We start from the raw sequence: 25,410 nt of genomic DNA, 5'->3' as shown, positions 1-25,410 counted from the left end.
GGCAGATACATTACTCATTGTTTGTGTTCTAATTTTATTTATTTGTAGTATCTTTCATCTTAGATATAAAATTCTAATTTTGATAAATATGCTAATAATTTATCTTACAATTTATGGGATCTGTTTCATGTTTTGAATACAAATATGATTTTTAAAGACATAAATATTTAAATATAAAGAAAAATTTGTTTCTTGCAGATGATGAAGTTTTCTCCATAGAAAACCCAAGGGAATCCACTGAAAAAAGCATTTGAACTGATAAGAGAGCTTTAAAGGGTGATCAAGTGAAAGATATAAACAAGAAGACAATGATTTTCCCCCATACATTAGTAATAGGGAATAAGAATACTTTAAGAAAATATCCCTTTCATTACAGCCACACAATCTATGAAATGAAATCTAGGAGGAAAAATCTTAACAATATACCTGAAGAAGAAAACTAAATGATTATATTGAAGGACAAAAGTGGATGATATTCTTGGGTGGAAGATTAACAAATTGTAATGATGTGGGTTAGTCCACCACAAATCCCAAGATGTTTATTTTGAAAAATAGAGAAGATGATTCTGAAGCTCATATGGAAAAGCAAATATGTAAATATACCTAAGACACTTTAGAAGAGGAAGCATAATCACAAGTGATATGCCCTTCAGTTATCAATATGTTACTAAAACAGTGTGTTTTGGTGTGGGAAGAGATAAGTAGGTCAATAGAACAGAACAGAAGCTTCAGCAACAGACCCAATACTATATGGAAATGTAGAAAGTGATAAAGATGCCACTTCAATCAGGGGGAAACTCTGGTTTTTCTCTAACAAGTGATGTGACTTTCACTTCCTATTGGAAACTTTGTATTTCCCCACACACTCCTAATGAGGGGTTTGAGAGAGGTAAGCTCTAATATGTTCTGTCTCCTACATTCTGTGGGGGATCTTACCTCTCCAGTCTCTTCCTTTCCTCCTCCGTTTTCTCTCCTGGGGTCTGCTCAGGAGTTGGTATGTTGCTCCAGCTATTGTTATTGAGGAAACCAGCTCACATGCAGAGGAAAGGGCCCCAGCTGGCCATCCAAATCCATCCTCAGCTTTCCCACCTCTCAGCCACCTCCTCCCCACCTGAAACCCAGTTCTGGATAAACATTTCAGTAGTCACTAGAGAACTACTCTGAATGATATTTCCCCCTGCCCTTTTTTACCCTTAGGCAGTTAACTCAAAACAGCTTGATTCTTGTTTTCAAATTTGGGAAGGGACCACCTACTGCCCTCATGGGTATCTGTATACACATTGCCTTTCTTATATTATCTTCCATCAAGCTCTATCCCAAGAGACTGAATGTAGTTCCCTGTGCTGTACAGTAGGACTTCATTGATGCTGTCTCTTTACTACAAAGGAATTTCTATGAGGTGAGAGTGATCAATCCAGATGCCTTTGGGCAAAACTTTTCACATCACTCCAGAAATGCCTGTTCACCTTGAAGACTGGTGCTTGGGCAGTGGAATAGTATATGTAGCCTCTGCAGCCCCTTACCTCCCCTGGGACCCTGCTCAAGTTGTGTGCTTCTTCCTTTCTCTCAATGCATGTGTGTAACAAAATCACAATGGTGGGCACCCTGCCAGCTGTCAGGCACAGGACATTCTGAGTTTCCTAGAAAACAAAAAAAATAAGGTATGTAATGGGGAAAGGTTAGGGGCCCATGCTTTGGGCTGGTGGAAGGTTGGTGAGAAGCTAGCAAATCTTTCTACCCTTGAGCCGTGCAGAGCAAATATCATCTCTCTTAGTGACTGTCTTGCTTTTGTGTGTCAACCTATGTTATTGGCTAGCATTCTTTGTAAGGAGGAATCTCTGCAGGTACCCAAGACTATGTCAAGGATCAAGGAGATTTGGTCATGAATACCTGGAGCCCAAATTATAGAGGAAAAGAAAATACAGTCACATAAAGACATTTGCAAATGTGGCCCCAAGTACATTTATACAAGTTCAAACTACATGGGACAGCTTGAAGAACAAAAAGAAAGAAGTATGTATACAGAGAGAGGTGGAGTTTATCCATGAAGACATTGGAAGAAGATGTTTTGAGCAGGAACCTGGGGAAAGAGATTGGCAGAGAGAAGAGGTGGGTAGGAAAAGCACAGGGGTAGAAGTGACTGCTGGAGGTGCTTGGCTGGTGAAAATTAGGAGTTAAGAATAAAAAGAGAGGAGGTTGGAAAAGCTAGGATGAGCACTAAAAAGTGGAGTCCTGCATGGCCTTTGAAGACGAGGGAAAGCATTTTACATATTTCAAACTCAGCAGAAAAGGTGATCTCCACCTCCACCAAGCCCACATCTGCTCACAGATTTATCTTAAGCTGCTCTTACTGATATTTCTTTTGTTGTCTTTCCTTAGGAGAAGAGACAGATTAATTAATTTACTTGTGGGTCTGGCATGATTTTTTGTTCCATCTCCCCATGTTATGTGTAAGAATGGCCATTGTGCTGGGGTGTTCTCCTGCTCCCAAACCCCTGAATGCTATCAGACAATTTCGTGGTGAGGACTGGTATACACCAAGGAGAAGTGGTCTAAGGAACCCAATGGAGTGGCTGTTGCAGGTGGGTTCCCCGCTGTTCAAGGGCAGGTGAAGTTCCTTCCTAATAGGTTCCCAGGAGGATGGCAGATGTGATTGTTTGGGTTGAGCAACACAAGATAAGAACATATGGAAGGTAGGCCATGAGATATGATTGACACACGATTGAATACTGTGCCTCCTTACATCTATCCGTGCCCTTGGCAGGGCAGTTGCAACACTTATCCAGACATGAGACATGGAGAGGAGACACTACTCCTTTGCCACACTGATTCCCCACGCAATGTTCCCATTACACCCACCAGTCCTTTATAAGCAGAATGCCTCCTCCCAAATGTTTCTGATTCCATCTTGATCTGACCCCTTCCATTTCAGATGCCCTAATAAATTTCTCCTGCTTTTCTGACCTGGCCTTGTGCATTCCTCCCTTGGAAAATTTAACACTTCTCTTTTCACTTTATAAATTCCATGAGTCCAGCACCCATCTTCTTTTTGGATATGGCCATTGATGGGTTTCTTGAGGCCTTGGAATGGAAGTACCCATACAGCAGATAGGATGGGCATACAGGGCTCTGTCCCTGCTGGGAATGCACCATGAGGTACAGGCAGTGGCTGGTGGAATCTCCTTCTCATGTCCCAGCAGGGCCATATCTGGGAGTCACAGAAGTTGACTCTTCCTGCTACCTTTACATTTCTGCTGAGACATTCTCACCTCTTTCGAGGTGCTGTGGAGGATGACAAAAGAAATCTAGTGAAAAGCTCCTCTGTACAACTACCATTTTTCTTCTCTAGCCTGAATCACTTCAGGTCCTTTAAATTTCCAAATGGCTCTTGGCTGCCCAGTAGGACAATTTTCCACTTCCCCTGTGTGGAATGAAAAATGCTTTGCAATTTGGTCCTCTGTATGTGTGTGTGTATGTATGCGTATATATATTTGGCCAATATATTTGGCCATGCCTGGGACATTTGGAAGTTCCTGGGCCAGGGATTGAACCTGTGCCATAGCAGTGACCAGGGTCATAGCAGTGACAATGCTGGATCTTTAACCACTAGGATATTAGGGAACTATAGTCTCATCTATTTTTGTCCAGCCTCCCCTTCCACTGATAGGTTTCATAAACTCTCATGGCAAGTTCATAGCCTTTTTCTGCCCTAGGCATGTTAACCACATCCCTACACTCTTAGTATCTGTCCCCCTCCCCTTGCCCCCATAATTTCCCTGATCCTGTTCTTTATTCAGTGCCAACGTTATGTTTACTCTGTCCCTGAGCTCTTTTCTATCTCCCTAGCCCCATGGAACTGAACCCACAATGAGCTCACCCCCTTTGCTGTCCTGGGATGTTTTTATGCATTCATAAGCCTGGGATGCATCCATTAGCCTGCCTGAATATGGAGGGCCACTTTCAAGTTGGTGTCCCAAAACTGACTGTTTTCACCTCCATCCACTAACGCAGAGTCCTAACCTCTACTCAAATCCCTCCACAAACATAAGGCACTTCTGGGAGTCCTCCATGTGCTTGAGTTACCCCAAGCCACAGCTCTAGTTTGTTCCCTAGGAAGAATGTCAGTGTGGGGATACAGCCAAGTGGCTGGCACTTTGGTCCACTGTGCTTCTCTCCCATTAATATCAGCTGCACAGTGGCATGTGTCAAAATGGGGTACAGTGGGGGTAGTGGTTAGTTCTTCTTTTTTGAGCTCTACTCCATTAAAGAAATCCTGGTACACCACTACATTGTATTTCCAAATTGTATGTAAACAGCTCTTGCAGGTTTTACCTACAATGCTATTTCTCTTATTGTCTTTACCTTGCACAGGAATGTAAAGTTGGTTAAGAGTTAAGCAGCAGACATTTCCTAACTCTTAATTAGTGGTTATGCTTGTCCAGTCTTTGTATCTTTTGCTGTGATGGTAAAGAGAGAGGCGCTAGCCAGGCGTGGCCATCCTGACTCCCTGGAGCCTCAGAGATCCTGGGCCGCCCCTGGAGTACTTCCTCCCTGCTCTGAGCCTCTCCAGTTTCCAGTCTCTACAAAACTCACAGATACCTTTCCCCTCCTATGACCTTGGAAGAACATTTTCCGTGGAAATTCAATTCATAATTTTCCTCACACTGACAGGATGTGACAGAGACTTCCTCGTTTTGTTCTATCTATCTTGGTGTTTTATAGCAAAGGGCAGAGCAAGCACTGCTTGTCTTAAGGTGGAAGGTGAGTGGGTAATTCTGTTACAGATGAGCTGCCCCCCACCCCCCTCAACTGAGCTTCTAGTCCACGTCTGCAGACCTTAGCATCTGGAACTTCATAACAATTATCTCCTTTGCAGAAGAATTGAGATCACCAGGACTCATCTGCCATTTTGGACCCTTTGCTGCTGCCTTCCAGGTATGTGGCTCATTCTCAATGCCTGCCTAAACCTCCACCTTTCATAAATGGAATTCAGAAATTGAGGGCTTAGGAAAGAGCACAAGATAGTTTGGTACTGTCTAATAATATCTTGAGCCTGACTGCAGAATAGGGATGTCAGTGTGACCAAGGGGGGAATGCTCATTCAGGCAGCTCCACCTGAAGGGGAAGGATTCTGATGCATCCCATTTCGCCTCAAGCCATTTGAAGCCTCTCTCAGAGTCCCTCCTTGGGACAATTCATTTCACTTAGAGACTGGGGGTGGAAACTCTCTTATGTGTCTGTTGAAATAACCAAAGCAAGCCAATGAGCATTAATTGACAGCTTGTGGAGGGCAAAGCATTGCAGTGGGTTTTGGAAGGGGAGGGGTGCAATACTGCAAAAGCTCTAACCCTGGGGGCTTATAGCTTAGGACATGGGGAATAGGAAAAGGGCAAAGCACACACAACCCAAGCTTAAAAAAGTAACAAAACAACAACAACAAAATAATCATTTTTAAAGAGAGACTTAAGAGCTGAAGGACTGGGAAGCAAGAGAACATGTGTTCTTCAGGAATTGTAAATGCTAGAATGGGGTTGGAATGGAGCCAGAGAGAAAATGAGAAGGAAAGAAGAAAGAAGGAAGGTAGGCTTGGGCTAAGGATAGCAGTATTTCAGCAGCATTTCTTTGGTGTCAGTTGTGTGACCCTTATTCCCCTTGTGTCTTCAGAGCCTCCCTGAGGAGTACCAAGCATGTACCCCACCAGCAAAGCTTCACTTTTGCCTGACACCCACTTCCTGGCCATCCTTCCCCTCACTGGTACCTCCATCTTCCTCAAATAGGCAATGTGTCCGGTCTCTCTCTGTTCCCCAGTAAACCCTTCTCATCAGAAAAAGAATCTGAAATCCATTTATACTGTGGTGTGAACAGCTGAAATCAGAAAATGTTTTGGGGGGATCAGAGTCTTTCGACTGCAGAGGGATGTTAGAGAAGATGAACTGCAGGAAGAAAGTGGGGAGAAGGATGCCCTTTAGAACAGAAGGGGCATTCGACCCCTCTGAAGTCACTTCAGGAAATTGCCAGACTGTTTCCCTCCAATTAAGGCTTTCAAGGCAGGTCCTTGAGTGCTGGAAGCAAAGAGACTCCAGGGCATTACCTCCTGCTGGAGAACATGCTGTTGACAAGGTCTGAGGGGACACTCTGGTTTTAAGCTCTTTTATCAGAAGTGGATTTTTTCTATTTTTATTCATTTGTTGCTTGGTTGGTCCTGTGGCTGACATCTGGTGACTCAAGCCACTTCTTCAGTGCATATGAGATGCTGTCAGGGCAAGCACTGCAGTCTTTGACCAGATGGTCCCTAACAGGGGTCAGTGTTTGGAGGACAGGAGAACTGAGTGTACATCCAGCCTTGGCATACAACATCACTGGTGAGGAATCTGTAGAGAAGTACAGAGCTTGAGAGGAACTCTCACTCCACCACCTTCTAGCTGTGTGTGCAGGTCAAGTCACTTGGCCTCCCTGTGCCTCAGTTTCCTTGTTTGCAATTTGGACTTATCATCATAGTAATAATCTTTCTGATATAGGTAAGTGCTTGGTAAATAGTAAGCACTCAATTCATATTAGTTTTTATTACTGTGGATACCCGTATGTGAGAGTGAACTTCCTCTGCAGACTCAGTGACTGAAATCACACGAATGTATCACAATAGAGAACTACCATCCTGAGAGTCATTCCAGCATCTGGAACATATTGACTTGCAGGTGGCCACCTCCCCCTGCCTGGGAATATTGGAGCACATTCTCCTGCTGTGAGGAGCCACTACCCCCAGCTGTGGGCCTGTATAATGCCCCACTGCTGCCTCAGGAACACTCAAGTTACCACTTAACGCATCTTGATTAATTTCTCAGAGTCCAGCTGATCCAAATGGATCCATAAACAGTATCTGAGCCCCTCTTATTTTGGAAGGTGTTAACTGGTGCTGATACCCTCCTGGCTTCACCCCCATGGGATTCTCTGTCAAGAGTCCAGAGGAAAAGAGGAAAGGGAGCAGAAGAATAGAGAGAAAACACAAAGCCAGTGAGGGGTTCCTGATCTAGGGTCCTTTGCTTCCATTTTCTGGGCCTGTCACAGACACTTTCCTGCCATTAGCCAAAAGGGCTAGAGACCAGACTGTCCAGCCAGAGCCTGGACACTGGTCAAAGAGGCCTCTGTTCTAATGGTTACTGTGTGAATAGTGATTCCAATAGCTGTTGGCTATTAAAACAGCCAGGTCCCCTGTGAAAGGGACTCTGATCTGAGCATGAATGGAGCCACCCCAACTCGCTCCTCTGTTGGCTTACCTGCATGTGAGCTCCAGGTGGGCAGGGTACGTAGTTTATGACAAACTTGACCCACAGGCCACCGCCCCTCCCTCCCACTGGTCCTGTCAGCCAAGGTCCTTCCAGTACAGGTCACTCAGGGAGCCTCTCCTCCATAAATTCATCCACATACCTCCTCAGACTGCTCTTCTGTGGACACCAGCAACTTTTAAGGTACTTCATCTACACCCCACTGGTGATATTGCTGATGGTGTGGTTGGCACTGGGCTGTAGCTACAGGGCCCCAGGGGCACATGCTGCCTTTCAGGTATGTGGGAAAAGGAAACCAAACAGTGGAGTAGGGTGGTAGATGGAGGGAGAAGGGAGACTGAGGGGTTGGAGAATAGAAACTGCCATGGGGGTGCAATAATGGAGTGAAAGGAGAGGGATGCAGTCCCTGGAAGACGATGGAGAGCAGAGAGCAGATGTTGGGAAGATGAAAGCAGAGGGAAGAGCTGACTTTTATTTAGAGAGCACCCAGTCCACCCATGGGAGGCTTAACAACCCTGAGTTGGATTGGTTTCTTCCATTGTTCAGGCAAAGAAATTAAGATTCAGCAAGTTACATAATCTCTCTAAAGTCCCACAACTAAATAGAGGAGAAAAGTGGAGAGGCTTGTATATATTCCAAGATATACCTGCTGCCCAGGCTAGGCTCACTGGCACTCAGAGTGTGAGGCATCATGGTAGATCCCAAAAGGGATCAGAAGTGAGATCAGCCATTGCTTGTGCTGGGGCTAAGTATCCTGGGCCACAGATGGGGTATGCAGAGGATTAGATGGGACAGCCTCTTCTCTGTGGCTTCAAAAATGCTATTGACTCAGGATCCGTCACCAGCTGACCTCCTGGGAGCTGTGTCTAAGGTCTCAGGGATAGAAGAAGGTGTCCTAAATGTGGCTGCAGTTAAAAGGCAGTCAGGCATGCATCCCACTTCAGAAAGATTGGAACTCTGTGTTTGTTCCTCTGTTTTGTGGACCTGATGTTCCAGAACAAAGGGAACTGGGAACAAGGTCGTGCAGAGAAGGAAAATGCACCTGGGAGTCCTTATAGGTTTCCCTTTGTTTGGGAAAAGTCACTAAATCCTAGCTGAGCCCTCACACAATGCATGGCTCTATTTCTGACTCTAAACAATGCAAAGCTCAAAGCTCCTTCCTCTGGGACACTTCAGCCTTGTTCTCTCGGCTCTGTGAACCCAAGTAAGGCCAACAACGTCATGAGCAGTTTTGCCTGTTAAAATTAGAAGCAAATCTCACATCTGGCTATGATTGAAAAGAAGCCAGGCACTGGAGCTGATAAGAACCAGACAAAAAAATAATTGAGACAATGGCAAAAGTCAGGCCTGGTGCATGAAGTTTCATCTCTCCTGGGTCACTCCAGTAACTCTTTGTGTCCCTCGCCAGGTGGCCCTTACTGCTGAGGAAAAATGGTGGATTTTCCAGTCTCCCAGGACTCTCTGCCCAGCAGTCTCTTCTTCCTCACTCACCTTCTCCTTCTCCTTCAGTCTGGGGAGCTGTACTCAGGTAACATGTATAATCTGCAGTCCAGACAGCCAGGATGTGAACACCTCAGCTTCCATCCACCCTTCCAGCAGGTGATCCCAGGGCTGAGATTTTTTAGCCTCATACCAAGCTGTGGGAGGGGCTAAAAAGCAAATTTTCCATTTCAGTTTTTAAAAAGCCACTGCCTCTGAGCACCTACCAGCCCCGCAGTACTCCAGCACCAACCAGCCAGCCATCCACAACCCTACAGCTCACAAGCATGGCAGACAGTAGAACAGAAGGGGGCCAGGAAATTCTCAGGCTGAACCAGCAGGAAAATATTTTTAACTGCACTCTTGCATACAAGCCTTAGCTTTTGAAGGGCAGGAAGGATCCTGGTCTTACCATTTCTCAAGAAAGAATCAACTAACAGAGAGTGTAAACTCAGGCAAATGTACTTCCCTGATTCCCTGAGCTGGAAACCAGGAATACCAAGGTGACTAGGCACATCCCAGATCCTCAAGCAGTTTAGGGGAGGGCGGTGGCCATGACATAAACAGCTGTCCAGTGGAACCAGAGCTGCAAGAGAAACAAGGAGCACAGCTCCTTATTTGGGAGCACAGCTAAGAGGCCCATTTTTTTCCCCCTGGAAATCCAAGGAGGGAAGTAGATAGGAGCATTATTTCAATAGAAATTTGCAGGAAGCACATTATCTAGGAAGATAACAGATGAAGAGTAAATTGAGGCAGGGTGTGCCTAGGAAGAGGGTCAGGCTTTAGGTGTGGGGGCAGTGACAGCTGGAGAGAACCTGGAGAGGGAAACTGGTAGGAAGGGATGGAAGGGATTTATAAAGGAAGAATTTGGGCTGAGCTTTGAAAGAAGAAAAAGAGGTGCATAGAAACCAGAGAGAAGAATGAATGCATGCCAGGTAGAAAGGCATTGCAGCAGGAATAGAAATTCTCATGGAAATGGTAGAAAACAGGGAGGAGAGTAATCATGTAGAGACACCCATGAAGAATATGATCAAATAAAAGATCCTGAGGAATAATAATCTTGAAGGCAGGATTTGGTCTTACTTAGGAAAACCCATGAAGCAAGGAGCCCCCATAGATTATTTTAATATCCTTTGTTATTACAAAAGTATTACATGTACATTATAAAATACTAGAAAATCAGACAAAGGAAAGTGACAAAACATCTATTCCCATCATGTACTAATTATCTCCATCAACAATTTGGTCTAGGAGTTCCCATTGCAGCACAGAGGAAACAAATCCGACTAGGAACCATGAGGTTGCAGGTTCAATCCCTGGCCTTGCTCAGGGGGTAAGGGTCCAGTGTTGCCATGAACTGTGGTATAGGTCACAGATGCAGCTTGGACCTGGTGTTGCTGGTGGTGTAGGCTGGCAGTTGCAGCTCCGATTAGACCCCTAGCCTGGGAACCTCCATATGCTGTGGGTGTGGCCCTAAACACACACACACACACACACACACACACACAAAACAAAACACCCCAAAGCCCCAATTTCATCTATTTCTTCTCATATCTTTTATTCTGTGCATTTGTGCAAATACACCATTTTTAATCAAATAAGAGCATAGTATATGTATGGTTTTAAAATGCTTTTTTTTTCTTTTTTTTGGCCAAAGATTCCATTTCATGTAATGCCCTGGCCATATCTACATAACTATCCCCAAAATAATATTGGCAACTGATTGGTTCAAACCAGTTACCAGTCCAGCACCACAATTTGTATCTGGTTATAATGTTCCCTGTGTGTTTTTTAATATAGCACAGTCAGCTTTTTCATGGCAATTACTTGTTCAAGAAACTGGACCAGTTCCTGTAGAGTGTCTCACCTTTGTCATTTGAATGGTTTACTATAGATTTTTGAGCTGCAACAAATGCATTTGAGGAGAGCTGATTTTGGCCATTGGGTTCTCTTTCTAGAGGTTAGTGTGGTAGGCCCTGGGGACTCCATCCTGGCTCACATTGGGGATGAGGTGGAATTTCTGTGCCACCTGTCATCCTACCGGGATGCTGAGGACATGGAGATCCGTTGGTTCCGGAGCCAAGCCTCGGATGTGGTGCACCTATACCAGGAGGGGCAGGAACTCTACGATCAGCAGATGAAACAGTTCCAGAACAGGACTGAACTGGTGAAGGATGATATCACTGATGGCAGCGTGACCCTGCATCTCTACAGCGTCATCCCTGCTGATGAGGGTCCTTATGGATGCCGCTTCCTCTCCAGTGACTTCTCTGGGGAAGCAACCTGGGAGCTGGAGGTAGTAGGTATGTGACCTAGTCAAGCCCAAGCAGAAAGGAGAAAAGGGTCCATTTGGACAGAGCTCAAGAGTAGATAGAGAAGCACAGAGAAAGAGAACATATATCTAATTAGAAAAAAGATTAAAAGGAAAGATTCGTTAGAAAATGAACTAAAGAAATGCTCACAAAAAAAGATACTCAAATGGCCCTTAACTATATGAGAAGATGATTACTTTTACTCATAGTGATAAAAAAGTAAATTAAAGCTACAGAAATACAATTTTTTAACCTATCAAGTTGGAAAAATTCAATGTTGGACCACACATTCTTAGTAGAGGTGTTGGAGAGCAAGACCCCTCCTAGCTTGTTGATGGAATTCAATGTTGTGAAGCTTCAGTGCAGGGGGTGCTGGCAATTGCTAATACAACTGTCTGATATTGAACCAAAATCCCACCTCTTGGAGCTAACCCTGAAGACACATCGTCCACAACTCTAAAATGAAACAGGCATATGTATAAATTAATTTTTATGGCATTTTTATTGTACAACTATGAAAACTACTTAAACGTCCAAGCATAGGTGTTAAGTATGGTCCATCACACTATGCACCTGAAAAAAATGAGGAACAGCTCTAAGCTAATGTGGAGTGATTTCTAGGATGTTTTTAAGAGAAAAAAGCAAGATGCAAAAGAAGCTCAATAGCATATCAACTTTTGTGTAAGAAAGGAGGGGAAAAAAAAGAAACACAGGTAGGATAAACCAGAAGCTAACAAAATTGGTACTTAGAAGAGAGGGTACAGTGGGATGGAAAGGATGGAGAAAATCTGGGGCTTTTTTATATACTTTTTTTTTTTTAACAATATTAACATTTAAACCATAATAATGTTTTGTACATTCAAAATATAAAGGTATCTCTACTTAGATAGAGAGATAAAGAAGTATATATTACAAAGGCACTTGAGCTCTGGTGGGACTCAAGAGAGAGAAAAGACGATCTATTGAAATTTGGAGTGGGATGATTATTAATTCTAAGGGGGCTGTATTATATGACTATCTACCAGTAGTCTTTCTTGGACAAATGGCCCTCTCCATATTTTCAAATGCCTGTCAGAGTTTGTATGGTCCCCAAATTCCACTAATGATTTAGACTATCATTTATAGTCTGTATGTGGAGGACTGCAAGTGTGTGTTAAGAGCAGTCACTGTCATGATGCCTTATGGTGACTGCAAATAATGAATGGTGCATTGGACTTTGCATACAACTTCTGGGAAGGTGCCTGATCTTTCTCACCTCTCCTGCCTCTCCCAGGGCTGGGCTCAGACCCTCACATCTCCCTTGAGGGCTTCAAAGAGGGAGGCATTCAGCTAAGGTGCAGCTCCAGTGGCTGGTACCCCATGCCGCTGGCTCAGTGGAGAGACCATCATGGACGATGCTTGCCTCCAGAGACTGAAGACATCATCCAGGATGCCCAAAGCCTATTCAGTTTGGAAACATCTGTGGTCATCCAAGGGGGCACCCAGAGCAATGTGACTTGCTCCATCCAGAACCCCCTTCTGGGCCAGAAGAAAGAGTTTGCGGTCCAGATAGCAGGTTGGTGGATGACAGCTCACCCTTATCTTCCTAGTCTTCAGGTCCTCCATGTCTATTATCCCAAAGATCATCTATTAGAACACAGTGGCACTGGGTCCTGGCTGTGTATGGGGTAGGCTGAACTTGATACCTAAAAAGTCAGCAATGATATCAGGAGCTTACTAAGAGTACAAGTGACAAATAGTAATTGGGAGAGGGCTCCAAAAGCCAACATAATGAACCAAAGCCCATGCACTGAAATCTAGAAACTCTACTTATTAGAGGTCATCATGAGAACCCATGTGTTCCTAATTTCAATCCCTTGAACAGTATTTATTGATCACCCACAATATTCCCCAACCTCAGGTTCATATTCCAGTGGGGTAAACAGACACACATAGGGTTAAATTAGAGCACACATTAGAAAGTGTTAGGTGAGCCAGAGAAACATGAGTCAGGGAAGAGAGCTAAGGCAGGTTGGGGGATGTATGGGTTTGAAAGTAGTGGATCTGGGAAAAAGACCACTAGGCAATGAGTTGAAAGTGAGGCCACTATCTAGGAGCAAGATTTTGTTATGAGGTACCCACTGAAGGATTTAATGTTCATGGTTCTAACTTTTTTAAGTCTTGAGGATTAACCTACCTATGGGCCATGTTTCACATTGGTCCAAATCAATCGTTATATTATCATAACGGAAAGAAATCTCACCCTGATAAGTGATAACTTGTCCTCAGGTAAGAGGACCTAACAATACCGTGTGTATGTTACACATAGTTCACCTAAAATTCACCTTGGTAATTAGGTAACTTGTAACAAAGTTTAGTTAATTGTCTTTATCCAAAGGAGAAATACACTATCTCTTATCTCTATGACCAACATGAAGTTACGACTTGGGGCCTGGTGCCTAAATAAAACTAACAGAGGGTGTGGAGATAAGGGCACTTTCTCTTTGATCTTTCAATTTCAAAAAGATGGCTATGAGCGCCTAAGAAAAACATCCCTGGGTTGTAAATATGGCAAGAAGGTTACTTAACTCTCAAAAAGATTCATATATATCTCAAAGGGATACAGAAAGAATTTACAAATTTTCTAAAGGAAGTACTCTAAAAGAAGGGAAAGGGGTATCTCTTTGTACCAGAGGAAATCCGATTTTTAAATTTGGGTTTATCCTTGACAAAAGGTATGAATCACGTGGATATCTGCAGGGAGTCCATTCAGGTAGAGGCCATTTAGGTAGAGGAAACAGCAAGTGCAAAGGTCCTGAGGTGGAAATGTGTGTAGCTATTGGAGGAGCTGAAAGGATGTGGGAGAGGCTAGAACAGAGAGACAAGGTGGAGACTACAGGTCAGGGAGGCATAGGACTCTGAGCTCTTTAACCTCTAGGTCAGTGCTTCAAAAACCATCTGTGGTGAAGGACCAATTCTTTGTGGCACAATACTTTTGACCAAGACAATAAGAATTCACTGCTAGAAAAGTAAAATTAAACACCAAAGGAATACCTTTTACTAAGTGAAATAAGCCAGACACAAAAGGACAAATATTGCATAATTTCTCTCTCTATAAGGTACCCAGAATAGTCAATTCATAGAGAGAGAAAATAGAATAGAAGTTACCAGGGGCTGGAGGTGAGGGGAATGGGAAGCTAGTATTTAGTGGGCACAGAGTCTCAGTTTAGGAAAATTTAAAAAGTTCTGGCGGTGATGGTTGCACAACAATGTTAATGTTCTTAATGTCACTGAACCTTAAGCTTAAAATTTTACATTAGGTATGTTTTACCATGATAAAAAAAAAGAAAAAAAATAAAGACCACTGGGATAAAAGCACCAATTCCTTATAATTATTCTATTAAATTGTTACAGTAGTTTCTAAAGGGCTACTCCATTTGTTCACATTTTCCTTTACTGTCTGACCACTGCCCTTGTGCCATATCCTACCTCAGAGCAGATCCTCCCTAGGGGGCCTGGAGAATGAAGAGGGGAACTGTCAGTCAGCCCCACAGGGCTTTGTAATGTTTCTTCCAAAGGTGTGATAAGAAGTAGAAGCCAAGTGTTTGCAAGAAGTGGGAGATGACACGTGGAATCGTCAGAGCAGTAGACAGCAATTATTCACTGGGTTTCACATATCAACACCTTGGATTCTCATATCCTTCAGACATAAAGCAAGAGTGGGAAGAAGTGGAGGGAGGTCAGAGCCATGGTCACAGAAGTTCTAAGCTGGAGGACTGGGCAGGGCGCATCAACCCCTTCCTTTCATAGTCTGTTTGCAGTATTTTCCTCTTTACCCTAGCCAAGTTCAAGTCCCCCACTGTTCCTCAGATGTTACCTTTCAAGGGTGTCTGACAGTGGCTCTCATTTTACAGATGGCTATGGTGGGGCCCAGGAAGGACCAACCAGTCACTTGGAAGTTTATCTGGGACACAGAGTCCAGACTAGTCTTGTCACTTAGTGCTTAGTGAAGATTAAATTGAGTCAACTCCATGTGGGATGTTTTCCAGATGTATTTTTACCCAGAACCTCTCCCTGGAAGAGAGCTTTCCTCGGGACTCTGGTGGGACTGCTGCTCCTCCTGGCTCTTCTCTTGAAACTGGTGCTGTACATATTTCAGAAGCAACGGAGATCCCAAGGTACCAAGCAGTCCTGGAGCTGCTCTCCTGGAGCTAGCTTTGCTCAAGAGGAAAGTGGTGCAGGCGGCTGTAGGAGGGCAGCGTGGAGTGGCCATCCTGCCCAGTGGCAGCGTGCACACTCATGTCCACTCCCCTTCTTTCTTCCTTTTCAGAAAAATTGAAGAAGCAGGCAGAGAAGGACAAAGGTAAGCAAGGTGAAAGACATGCTCTTCATTCACATCTATGACTAGCAGAAGTAGGGGTGCTGGGTCAAGAAGACAAGTATGTCACTTCCGGGAGGCTTGGAAGCAGGGCAGAGAGGGGATGTGGCGGAGATTTTCTGCCAATTCTCCTGCGTTGGTTCCCTCTGCGTTTAGCTCAGACTGGTTCTCCAGAGCAAACGGTGTTCCAGGTCTGCACTTTGGAGGAATGAGGCCTCATGATCAATTGAGATTTTCCTCTTTTCTTCTTTTTTTTTTCTCCAGGGAAACTCAGAGCAGAGCTGGGTAAGTTCTCGGTGCCATGCCCACAGTACTGGCCATGGGCTAGGGAGGAGTAATACAGTGCACAGTGGAAGCGGGGGTTCAGTGATACTAGGCCTCCTTTGGAGAGCGATGGATGACAGTGATCTAATTCTAAATCCATCCATCTGAGCTTTGCGCTTTTCCCCTCCCAAATGGACTTGTGCACCTGCTAAGGAAGTCTGACCTAAGACCCTCTGGTTAGACTCTGCCAGGCCCTCTCCTGCAAGTTATATGATTCAGTTACAATTCCACCATTAAAAGTCTACTCCTTTTGGTTCATCTTCCTAGGATATCCTTCTCTTTTTAATGCAAATGTCACTGAGAAGGAAGACATCCTTAATTTTCACCAAAGTGAAAGTAATTTATCAAATCTAATTTTCTCCCCAGAGGGACTTAGCACCTTGAAAGCATGGGGGGCGGAGGGAAGAGTGAATCCAAAGGAAGAGAAGAGAACTTACACATTACTTCCTCCCCTGGAAAAGCTTGTAATTTCAGGGCAATTGAGCAGTAGCCTCTTAAAATCAGACCTAAGTCCTTGAAAGAGGCTCCTCAGTATCAATACCTATTTTCTCTTCCCAGCCCTATGTAGATTTCTGCCTTAGAGCAAAGACTAGGATGTGGTGTAAGAATCCTGCAGATGGGTGATGATCCAGCTAGGATGGGGTTTGGGGGTGAGCAGTGGTTTAAGACTACGAAACCTCTTCTTAGTGGCCTAATTCCTTGGGAAAGTGGTTCTCCCATCCAAAGGCTGATGTTTTCTTCATATGTTCTGTTTCCAGGGAAGCTTCAAGTGGAGCTAGGTACGTGACCCCTCTTATAAATATTTCTTCTTGTCCACCTTTTAGCATCTGGTTATCCAGGTATGTTCTTCTCATCTCTCAACCAGGTATGATGGCCAGACTGGAACTCTGATGGCTATGTGGGTGGAAGAAGAAAGGGGAGAGAATCAGGGGTGGGTACAAAATTTGATATGTGAGCAGGGAATCTGCAGGAACCTGGTATTCTAATTCTGTTTTTCTTTGGTTGCTTTAGACTGGAGAAGAGCTGAAGGCCAGGCTGGTGAGTGAAGTCTATTTTCTTTCCACTGTTCACTTTACATCTCAGCATCCCAGTCACCTACTCTGACAAACCAGCTACACTTCATCCTGGTTAACTCCACAGCTACACAAATGTATTAATCTGTGTCACCTGGTGTACATTATATTTGAGTTTTACTATTATGTTCATTTTTTTTTTATTTTCCCACTGCACAGCAGGGGGTCAGGTTATCCTTACATGTATACATTGCAATTACAGTTTTTCCCCCACTCTTTCTTCTGTTGCAACATGAGTATCTAGACATAGTTCTCAATGCTATTCAGCAGGATCTCCTTGTAAATCTATTCTAGGTTGTGTCTGATAAGCCCAAGCTCCCGATCCCTCCCACTCCCTCCCCCTCCCATCAGGCAACCACAAGTCTCTTCTCCAAGTCCATGTTTTTCTTTTCTGAGGAGGTGTTCATTTGTGCTGGATATTATGTTCATTTTTATATTGTCCTGAGGTATAAGCATACGGTAAATCATTGGTGCCAGTTGTAGTTGCACATTCTCAGAATCACCTGGATTCCTGGTGCCCACCCTCAAAAATTCTCATTCATGGTTCTAGAGTGGACATGTTACCTTGTATATAGCTATTTCTCTGTGTACCCTTCCTTCATTTTTCCCAGAAAGTGAACAGTCTGTGTATCTTTATTTGGTATGTGTTCTTGCAAAATGTGAATTTCTGTTTTGTGCACATGCACTTAATGATATTTACAGTCTCACGCTGCTCCTTGCTTTTCTCACTTATCATTGAGTTTTAATATCCATCCCTGCTGCCTCATTTAAATCTGGTCTGTATCCACTTGCTGCAGAGCACTCCATCTTAGCCAGCCACTTTGCTGGAGTAGACATCTAGCCTGTTTCTAACATCACATCACCACAAACAATGCTGAATGAATAGCCTCAAACATACTGCCCCTGGCCCTATGTGGAGAGCTCTCTGGAATGTTTACCTAAGAGGGGAATTGCTGGCCCATGGGGGATATGTCACTAAGTGGGATAAAAGGATCCTGTGAAGGTAGCACCATCATCCTGCACCAGCAGTGCATGAAGCCTCCATGAGCCAGCTTTCTGTTTGGCATTCAAATGAGGATGAGTAATTATTCTTTTGGTTTGTACTCTTCTGAACACTAAGAAGTTTAAGCATCTTCTTATATGCTAGCTAGATTTATGAGCTTTCTCTTCTGAAAATTGACAGTTGATGTCCTTTGCCAGTTTTTCATATGGCATCACTTTTTCTTATTGGTTCGTAGGAGGGAGCTGGTGTCAGTGCTGGGGAATGGAGTCTTTTGGTTTGTAGTCATCCCCTCATGTGATATTATTATTATTTTATGTAATATGATATATAGGATATTAACTCCTCACTCTTACTATATATTACGAATTCCTTCTCTTCTGTCACTTGCTATTTGCTTTATCCAATAGTGCCCCTTATTAAAAAGAAAATTTATTTTGATAAAATCTAATCATCACATTTTTACCTTATGGCTTGTGTTTTTGAATGTTTGACAAAGATGTTCCTTACATTTAGGTCACGAAGATATTCTCCTTATGTGTTCTTCTATTCACTTTATATGTATTATGCATAGGTTTTTAATCCACCTGAAATTCACCATTTTATGTGGTGTTAGGTGAAAATCCAGTAATTTTTCTCCATATAAAGAGTCAGTTTTCCCAATGCTATCTACTACATCATCTGTTATTTCCCCATTGATGTGGGTATCACCTTTAGTGCATATTCAGTCTCCATGTCTTAATGGGTTTGTCTTTTGGCCACCTTACTTCGTTGTTTTTACTGCTATGGTTTTTTAAAGTTCCTGAAAGTACAAGCTCACCTCCATTTCCTCTTCCATTTTAATGTACAAATTTTAGGATAAATTTGTGAAGTTCCTAAAAGATCCAAAAGTAGTTTTACATGGGGTTGCTTTTAATTTAAAGGCAAATTTAGGGAGAACTGACAGCTTTATAGAATTGAGTTACTCTATGTAAGAACTATATATATTTTTTATTAAAGTACGGTTGATTTACAATGCTGTGCCAATTTCTAAGAACTGCATATTTTTAAAGTTCTACTGGTTATTGGTGCAAAATATGTTTTGAAAGGCTTTGCTGTAAATTTATGGAGCTCTGAAAACATCTTCTGTTGCTTTTGCATTTTTTGACTTTGGTGATCTCTATTGTAAAATGCAAGATGAAACAAAACAGAAATCCACACAGAATGGCTCATGTTAAGAAAAAGGACAACACAGATTGTCTTGAGGACATCTTAGGACAGGAGCTGAGCTCTGCTGGGCCTCTTGGGATCTAAGCCAGTCAGAAAGTGAGGCCTTGTTTCCATCCTTCAAGGTATCCCAGTTTTATTTGTTCTCTTTGCTCGTGTGTCTGTCATCCCACCTTTCCCAGTACAAATTCAGCCTGCACACAGCTTTGGTATAACCCAGCACTGACACCAGCCCCCTAATCCGATCCCAAATTCCCAGGAAGATGCTATGGTGGAACCAGGCCAGTTTGGATCCAAACCAGCTACCATGGTGGGAATGAGATTATTTGGTTTGGAAGCCTATATCATGAATCTTGAACCTTCCTCAAGGTTCCAGAGTTATTGAATCAGATCTCTGATCCTCTTTTCCCTCTCTATTTGGTTTCAGAGTGGAGAGCAGCCCAACAATATGCAGGTAACTGAAGCTGAGGAACTGTGTTTTGTGAATTAGGTTGGCTGGATTTTAATCAAAAGGGAGGAATCCAGATCTGAGATTAGAGATAGGGCCTGCCCAGGAGCCAAGTATGAAGCCTTCACACAGACACACACACAACATATGACTGTACATGTACATGCTTGCATGCACTCAGACATGCACATGTTTGTGCACACACACGTGCTCCTCAACATACATAGCTTTCTGGGGTTTGCTAGGTTTATTTCCCAAGAAAAAGGCTGCTACTAGGGCTTGTCTACAGAAGAGTATAGAGAGTTTGTAAGTAACCTCCCAGATCATCTAACAGGGATCCTCAGGATTCTCATCCACCAAATGGGTGTGCTTTCTGCGGGGGTAGGGTGCCAGAGTACAGGGTCATGGACTAGATGATCTCAGAGGTCTCCTTCAGTCTTAAAATCCTAAAATTGCTGTAAAACTGAGGCTCAGAGCTCACTGGTGATGTTAAAGTCACACAGAGTGGAGAGACCAGCTGGGAACAGAACCAGCCCCGAGCTCCTCATTGACCAGATGTTGGGGAAAGTCAGCCTGCCTCCATCCCCCAAACCTATTGCATTTCCATCTCTGCTCTGTAAGGCATCATGGAATTCAGGAACCTTCTGGTTCAAGAATGAAATGGAACTCCTCTTATCACTTTCAAAAGCTAAGGAGTGACTTATATGCCCCTTCAGTATCATAGTGGGGAGAGGGGGTGTTCCAGGAGAGGGGGTGACTATTCTACAGATTGCTCCAAAGAGAGAACTATAGGTTTGCCTGTCAGGGGAGGGGACCGGGTGGGTACCTGGGGGCAGAACTGTGCTACACAGGCACTAACCCTGTGCCTCTGTGCAGTGGAGGTGACCCTGGATCCTGGGTCTGCCCACCCCAGCCTGGAGGTCTCAGAAGATGGCAAGCGCGTGTCCTCCCGCAGGATGGCACCAGGCTTGGCAGCTGGCCACCATCAGCAGTTCCTGGAGCAGACATGCGTTCTGAGCCAGCAGCGCTTCTCTGCTGGCCGCCACTACTGGGAGGTGCATGTGGGCCACCGCAGCCGTTGGTTCCTAGGTGTGTGCCTGGCCAAAGTGCAGTGCTCAGGTCCTGTGCTCTTGAGCCCTGCCAATGGCTACTGGGTGATGGGGCTGTGGAATGGTTGCGAGTACTTTGTTCTGGATCCACACCGCGTGGCACTCACCATGCACGTGCCACCCCGGTGCGTGGGCATCTTTCTGGACTGTGATGCAGGAAAGCTTTCCTTCTTCAACGTGACCGATGGCTCCCACATCTTCACCTTCACTGATACCTTCAGCGAGACACTCTGTGCATATTTTAGGCCTAGAGCCCATGATGGCAGCAAACACCCAGATCCACTCACCATCTGCCCATTGCCAGTTAGAGAGTCCAGTGACAACTGGTTACAATCCTAAGGGCCCGCACATTCTTCCCTGTGCCTATGGTGAGGCACTCTCATGGCTATAGGCCTGGGTCCTGAGAAGCTTCCTGCATAACAGCCAATGCTTTGCTCTTCCGCTTCCTCTAGAGCAGAAAAAAATACACCAACCCCAGTGTTCCCTGACAAAATGTCAGCAAAGGCTGTAAAAGGCTTGGTGAAGCAGAAAAGGGGCAAAGAGATATATTTCCCTATGTAGACATGTATGTGTACTTATATGGATATGATTTTCTTTTCTTTTTTTTTTAAGAAATTCTAAACCTCATTTGTGTGTGTTGTAGGATTGAGCAAATGAATAAAAATATATTCATGTTGTTACTGAAAGTGTACCTGGCTGCTCCTCACTCTAGAGCAATAAAGAGACAAGTTTGGTGGAAGGAAGGTTGGCAACTGGCCAGGGGGGAGGGGGAAGAGAGTGGGGCAGCTCAAGCCCAAAGGTCAACTCTTCCCACTGACAGTCAGTGGGCAAGAGGTTTAAAGGGGAGTTTCAGAGGTATAGAGATGGCGGGAGGGGCTACATGCAGAAGCACAGTCAGCTCTGAAAGTCATCTTGAAACTGGTCATGGCTTCTGATCAACGTCATCTTGAATGTTTTAAGTACAGTTAATTTTTAGTTCCAGGGACAGTTTCTCCCCATTTCTCTGAAGCCAGTTCTCAGAATTGTGGCACCTTGTGTCATGAATACAGACTGGTCATCATGTAGTTAACTTCTTCCATATGGTGGGGGTTTCAGCATCTACAAAACAGCTCAATGGACATAGCTCAGAATATTGTCTATAGCTCTTGAGAAAGAACCTAAGGTCCTTGACTTTATCCAATGGCTATACTATTATTACTTGGTCTTGTTTGACTGTTTTCCTTTGTTTCTGCATTTCTCACTTCTCTGGCTAAACTTATTCTTTGGTTAATGTTTTTCTACAAAATGTGGGCATAGGACATTGGTGGGGAGAACCATAAAGTCCTTCTCCATTTCAGTATTGTTTGGAGCCAGAGTGTTCACATGGAAGAAATGAAAGAAACTGGAAAAGGGGAAAGAGGAGAAATTTTACTGGATAAGATTATAGGTATTAGTTTATTTTTATATTTTAATATTTTTGTATATATATTCTAGCTCTGAAAAGATTTAGAAATAATGACAATTCATAAACAATGTGTTCACCGGGGGCTCATATCCTAGTTTTTATTTTATTTTATTTTTATTTTTTAATTTAATTTTATTTTTTTTTAGTCTTTTTGCCATTTCTTGGGCTGCTCCCGCAGCACATGGAGATTCCCAGGCTAGGGGTCGAATCAGAGCTGTAGCCACTGTCCTACACCAGAACCACAGCAACGCAGGATCCATGCCATGTCTGCAACCTAAACCACAGCTCATGGCAATGCTGGATCCCTAACCCACTGAGGAAGGCCAGGGATCAAACCTGCAACCCCATGGTTCCTAGTCAGATTCATTAACCACTGAGCCATGATGGGAACTCCATATATCCTAGTTTTTAATGTCAATCCCCACTAAAATGAAGTTAGAGAAATGATGGGTTTCAGGGTTGTAGCAGAGAAAGTATGGGTAAATCTGGAACATCTTTCATGTACAAACATGTACTCAAAAACTATGGGGACATAACAAGAAGACATAAGATCTAGGTCAAAGGGGCTCCATTGACCAAGTATGGAACAATTTGAACATTAAAATGAATAATGACAAGAATTGCTAAACAAAGGGTTGAGCAAAGAAGAAAATGCACTAAGTGTATGAGAGTTTTCTTCAGTAGAGAAAGGAAATACAAAAAATACAGAAAAGGGAAAGGAGAGAATGAAGAAATAACTATGAACTCAGGGCTTTTACCATGTAATAGATGGAAGACTCATGATAGATGATAGATAAATAGATAGATACATATTGTTCTTTATTCCATTTGCTTTGAGGGCTTAGAAACAATAACACCCTGATACCAATGAGCACATCTAACAACCGCTAGATACTATTTACCACTGAAAGGAACCAAGGCTCCTTGGAGAAATGGTGGACTCCAGGTCTGGGGGAGAGAAAATACAAGATGGGTGTGGTATTCTGAGTTATACTAAGAAATATTTACTTGGCCTTTGACCTATATTTTAGAATAGAACTCCTAAATCCTTGGAATTTCCTGAGTGATAAGGATCTCTGTTGATATTCATAACAAACTACTTTCAATCACACCTGAGCTTATATTAATGAGATAACTTTTGGAAAGCCATTGAGGATGGGGCTGGTTGCTAGTGAAAACAACTCTGTGATCAGAGGGTTGTAACTTAGTCCCACACCCTAACCTTTACTTCAGGGAGGGGAGAGGAGCTGGAGATTGAGTTCAATCACCAAGGGCCAATGATTTAAAAAACTATGAAGATGCGATAAAGCCTTTCCATAAACCCCCAAAGGATGATGTTCAGAGAACTTTCAGGTTGGTGAACACATGGAGATGCAGGGAGAGCTGCTCAGAGAGAGAAAGCCATCTCTGTGGCTCTTCTTTTACATATTCCTCTATGCATCTCTTCCATCTGGTTCCTGAGCTATGCCATTTTATAAAAAACTAGTAATTTAGTTAGTACTCTTCCTGAGTTCTGTGAGCTGCTCTAACAAATTAACAGAATGCAAGGCAGGGGTCTTGTGAATCTTGGAAATCTCTAATTTACAGTGGGTTGGCCAGAAGCACAGAGCAGGGGATTCTTATATGACTGAGCCCTTAACCTGTGGAATCTGACACTATTTCTAGGTAAATGGTGTCAGAATTGAGTTAAAAACTTGAGGGTATTGAAAAAAACACATAGCATAAAAAACCATCTATTACCAGAATGTAAGGAAGTCCTCAAAGAATAGTGAGGAGATGTCCATTGGACAGAAAAGCCAGCTTGAAGGGACCCCCACTAGCTAGATTTGAACATAAAAGTAATTAATGGAACTTACAGATTGAGTAAAATAGGAACCCAAGATTATGTTTTTATATATACTGATATAGATACTCATTTATAAATTAATTATGAACAAATAAATGTGGGAGATGAGAAAGCTCTACCCTACAGCAGAAGTCTCAAAGTATCTTAACAAGAAATACTAATTTGTGAATTCATGTTGTGATTTAGCAAGTTAAGACATGAGGTTGCAGGTTCAATCCCTGGCCTCACTCAGTGGGTTAAGGATACATCATTGCCACAAGCTGCAGCATAGGTCAGAGATGTGGCTCAGATCTTGTGTTGCTGTGGCTGTTGTGTAGGCTAGGAGCTGCAGATCTCTTTTGACCCCCTTGCCTGGGAACTTCCATATGCCACATGTGCAGCCCTAAAAAGAAAAAAAAAATGCTAGTTATTTTAGAAGTACAAAACACAGCATCATTAGATATGACATAAATTTATGTGATTGCCTGATAAAATACAATGAGAAGAACACAACAGCATTACTTTCAAGATATTCCTTCCCCCCATTAATAAATCAGGGGGATATATCAGACAAACTGCCTGGTGCTCTTCAAAAATGTCAGGGTCATTAAAAAAAAGATACAGCAAGACTAAAGAGCTGTTTCAGATTGAAGGAGGCTAAAGAGACATGAGAACCAAATGTAATAGGTGACCTTGGATGGGATCCTAGATCTACATGAGACATTATTTGGAGAAAAGGAGAAATTTTGAAAAATGGATCTGGATCATATCGTAGTGTTGAATAAATGTTAATTTCATGATTTTGATGTATGGGAATGTCCTAATTTTGAGAAAATACACAATAATATATTAAGGAGTAATAAATGGGACACAAAGATCATTCTCAAATGGTTTATTCAAATATATAGTAATAGAGAGACTGAAAAATGAATGTAGTGGCATCTGATAAGTAAATATATATACATATTATATATATGTATACACACACATGTGTGCATATATATATATGTGTGTGTGTGTATATATTGGCCATGTCTGCAGCATACAGAAGTTCCCAGGCCAGAGATCAAATCTGTGCCACTACAGTGACCTGAACCGCAGCAGTAACACTAGATCCTTAACCTGCTGAGCCCTAGGGAATGCCTTAAAATATTTCATAACTGACAAGATGGCGGAGGAGTAGGGAGACACGCTCGTCCTCTCCCACAAACACAACAAAAAAAGCACTTCTACAGAATAAATGACTCACACAGAACAGCAACCAATCGCTGGCAGAGGAACCTAAACTCCAATAACGGCAAGAAGTTCGTGACATTACTGGGCAGAACGGGAGAAAAGAGGAGAGTGAGAGAAGGTGAATCCAAGCGGGATGGGCACTCCCGAAAGGGAACTGCAGAGGAGAAAGGGTTCCCGCACCCTGGAAAGTCACCTACCAGGGGAAAGATCAAACAAACCGGAGAAATCTCCAGATGGAGAGAAGAGTGTAGCAGTAAGTTGGAGTACAGAAAAGCCGATCAAGAACCCGACGGACCATCTGAACTGCAGGCACA

General features: G+C 43.3%; 1 protein-coding gene across 9 annotated transcripts; it reads left to right on the top strand.

Moving 5' to 3' along the window:
- The first annotated feature begins 4,710 nt into the window (after positions 1-4,710).
- On the top strand, positions 4,711-21,277 carry BTNL9 (butyrophilin like 9). 9 transcript variants are annotated; one of them, XM_085012252.1, is made up of 14 exons: positions 4,711-4,761; positions 4,877-4,935; positions 5,665-5,754; positions 7,365-7,466; positions 8,692-8,811; positions 10,721-11,065; positions 12,348-12,629; positions 15,103-15,231; positions 15,384-15,416; positions 15,696-15,716; positions 16,514-16,534; positions 16,767-16,793; positions 19,462-19,488; positions 20,359-21,277. In XM_085012252.1, exons 5-14 carry the CDS (start codon positions 8,715-8,717, stop codon positions 20,928-20,930), a joined length of 1,554 nt encoding a protein of 517 aa, XP_084868378.1. In that variant the 5' UTR covers positions 4,711-4,761; positions 4,877-4,935; positions 5,665-5,754; positions 7,365-7,466; positions 8,692-8,714; the 3' UTR covers positions 20,931-21,277. The 9 variants fall into 9 exon arrangements, with proteins under 9 accessions (XP_084868378.1, XP_003354442.1, XP_084868379.1 ...); XM_003354394.5 differs by lacking the exons at positions 5,665-5,754; positions 7,365-7,466; XM_021083405.2 differs by having other exon boundaries at positions 4,714-4,935; positions 5,665-7,466.
- The last annotated feature ends 4,133 nt before the right edge of the window (positions 21,278-25,410 follow it).

The sequence above is a fragment of the Sus scrofa genome, chromosome 2, assembly GCF_054392235.1.
Source record: "Sus scrofa isolate SSC_HxYL_T2T_F1_AM1 chromosome 2, Sscrofa_HxYL_maternal_Yorkshire_Landrace_v2.0, whole genome shotgun sequence".
Lineage (NCBI taxonomy): Eukaryota > Metazoa > Chordata > Mammalia > Artiodactyla > Suidae > Sus > Sus scrofa.
Note: the sequence above shows the minus strand (reverse complement) of the source record. Positions and strands in the feature narration are given on the sequence as shown.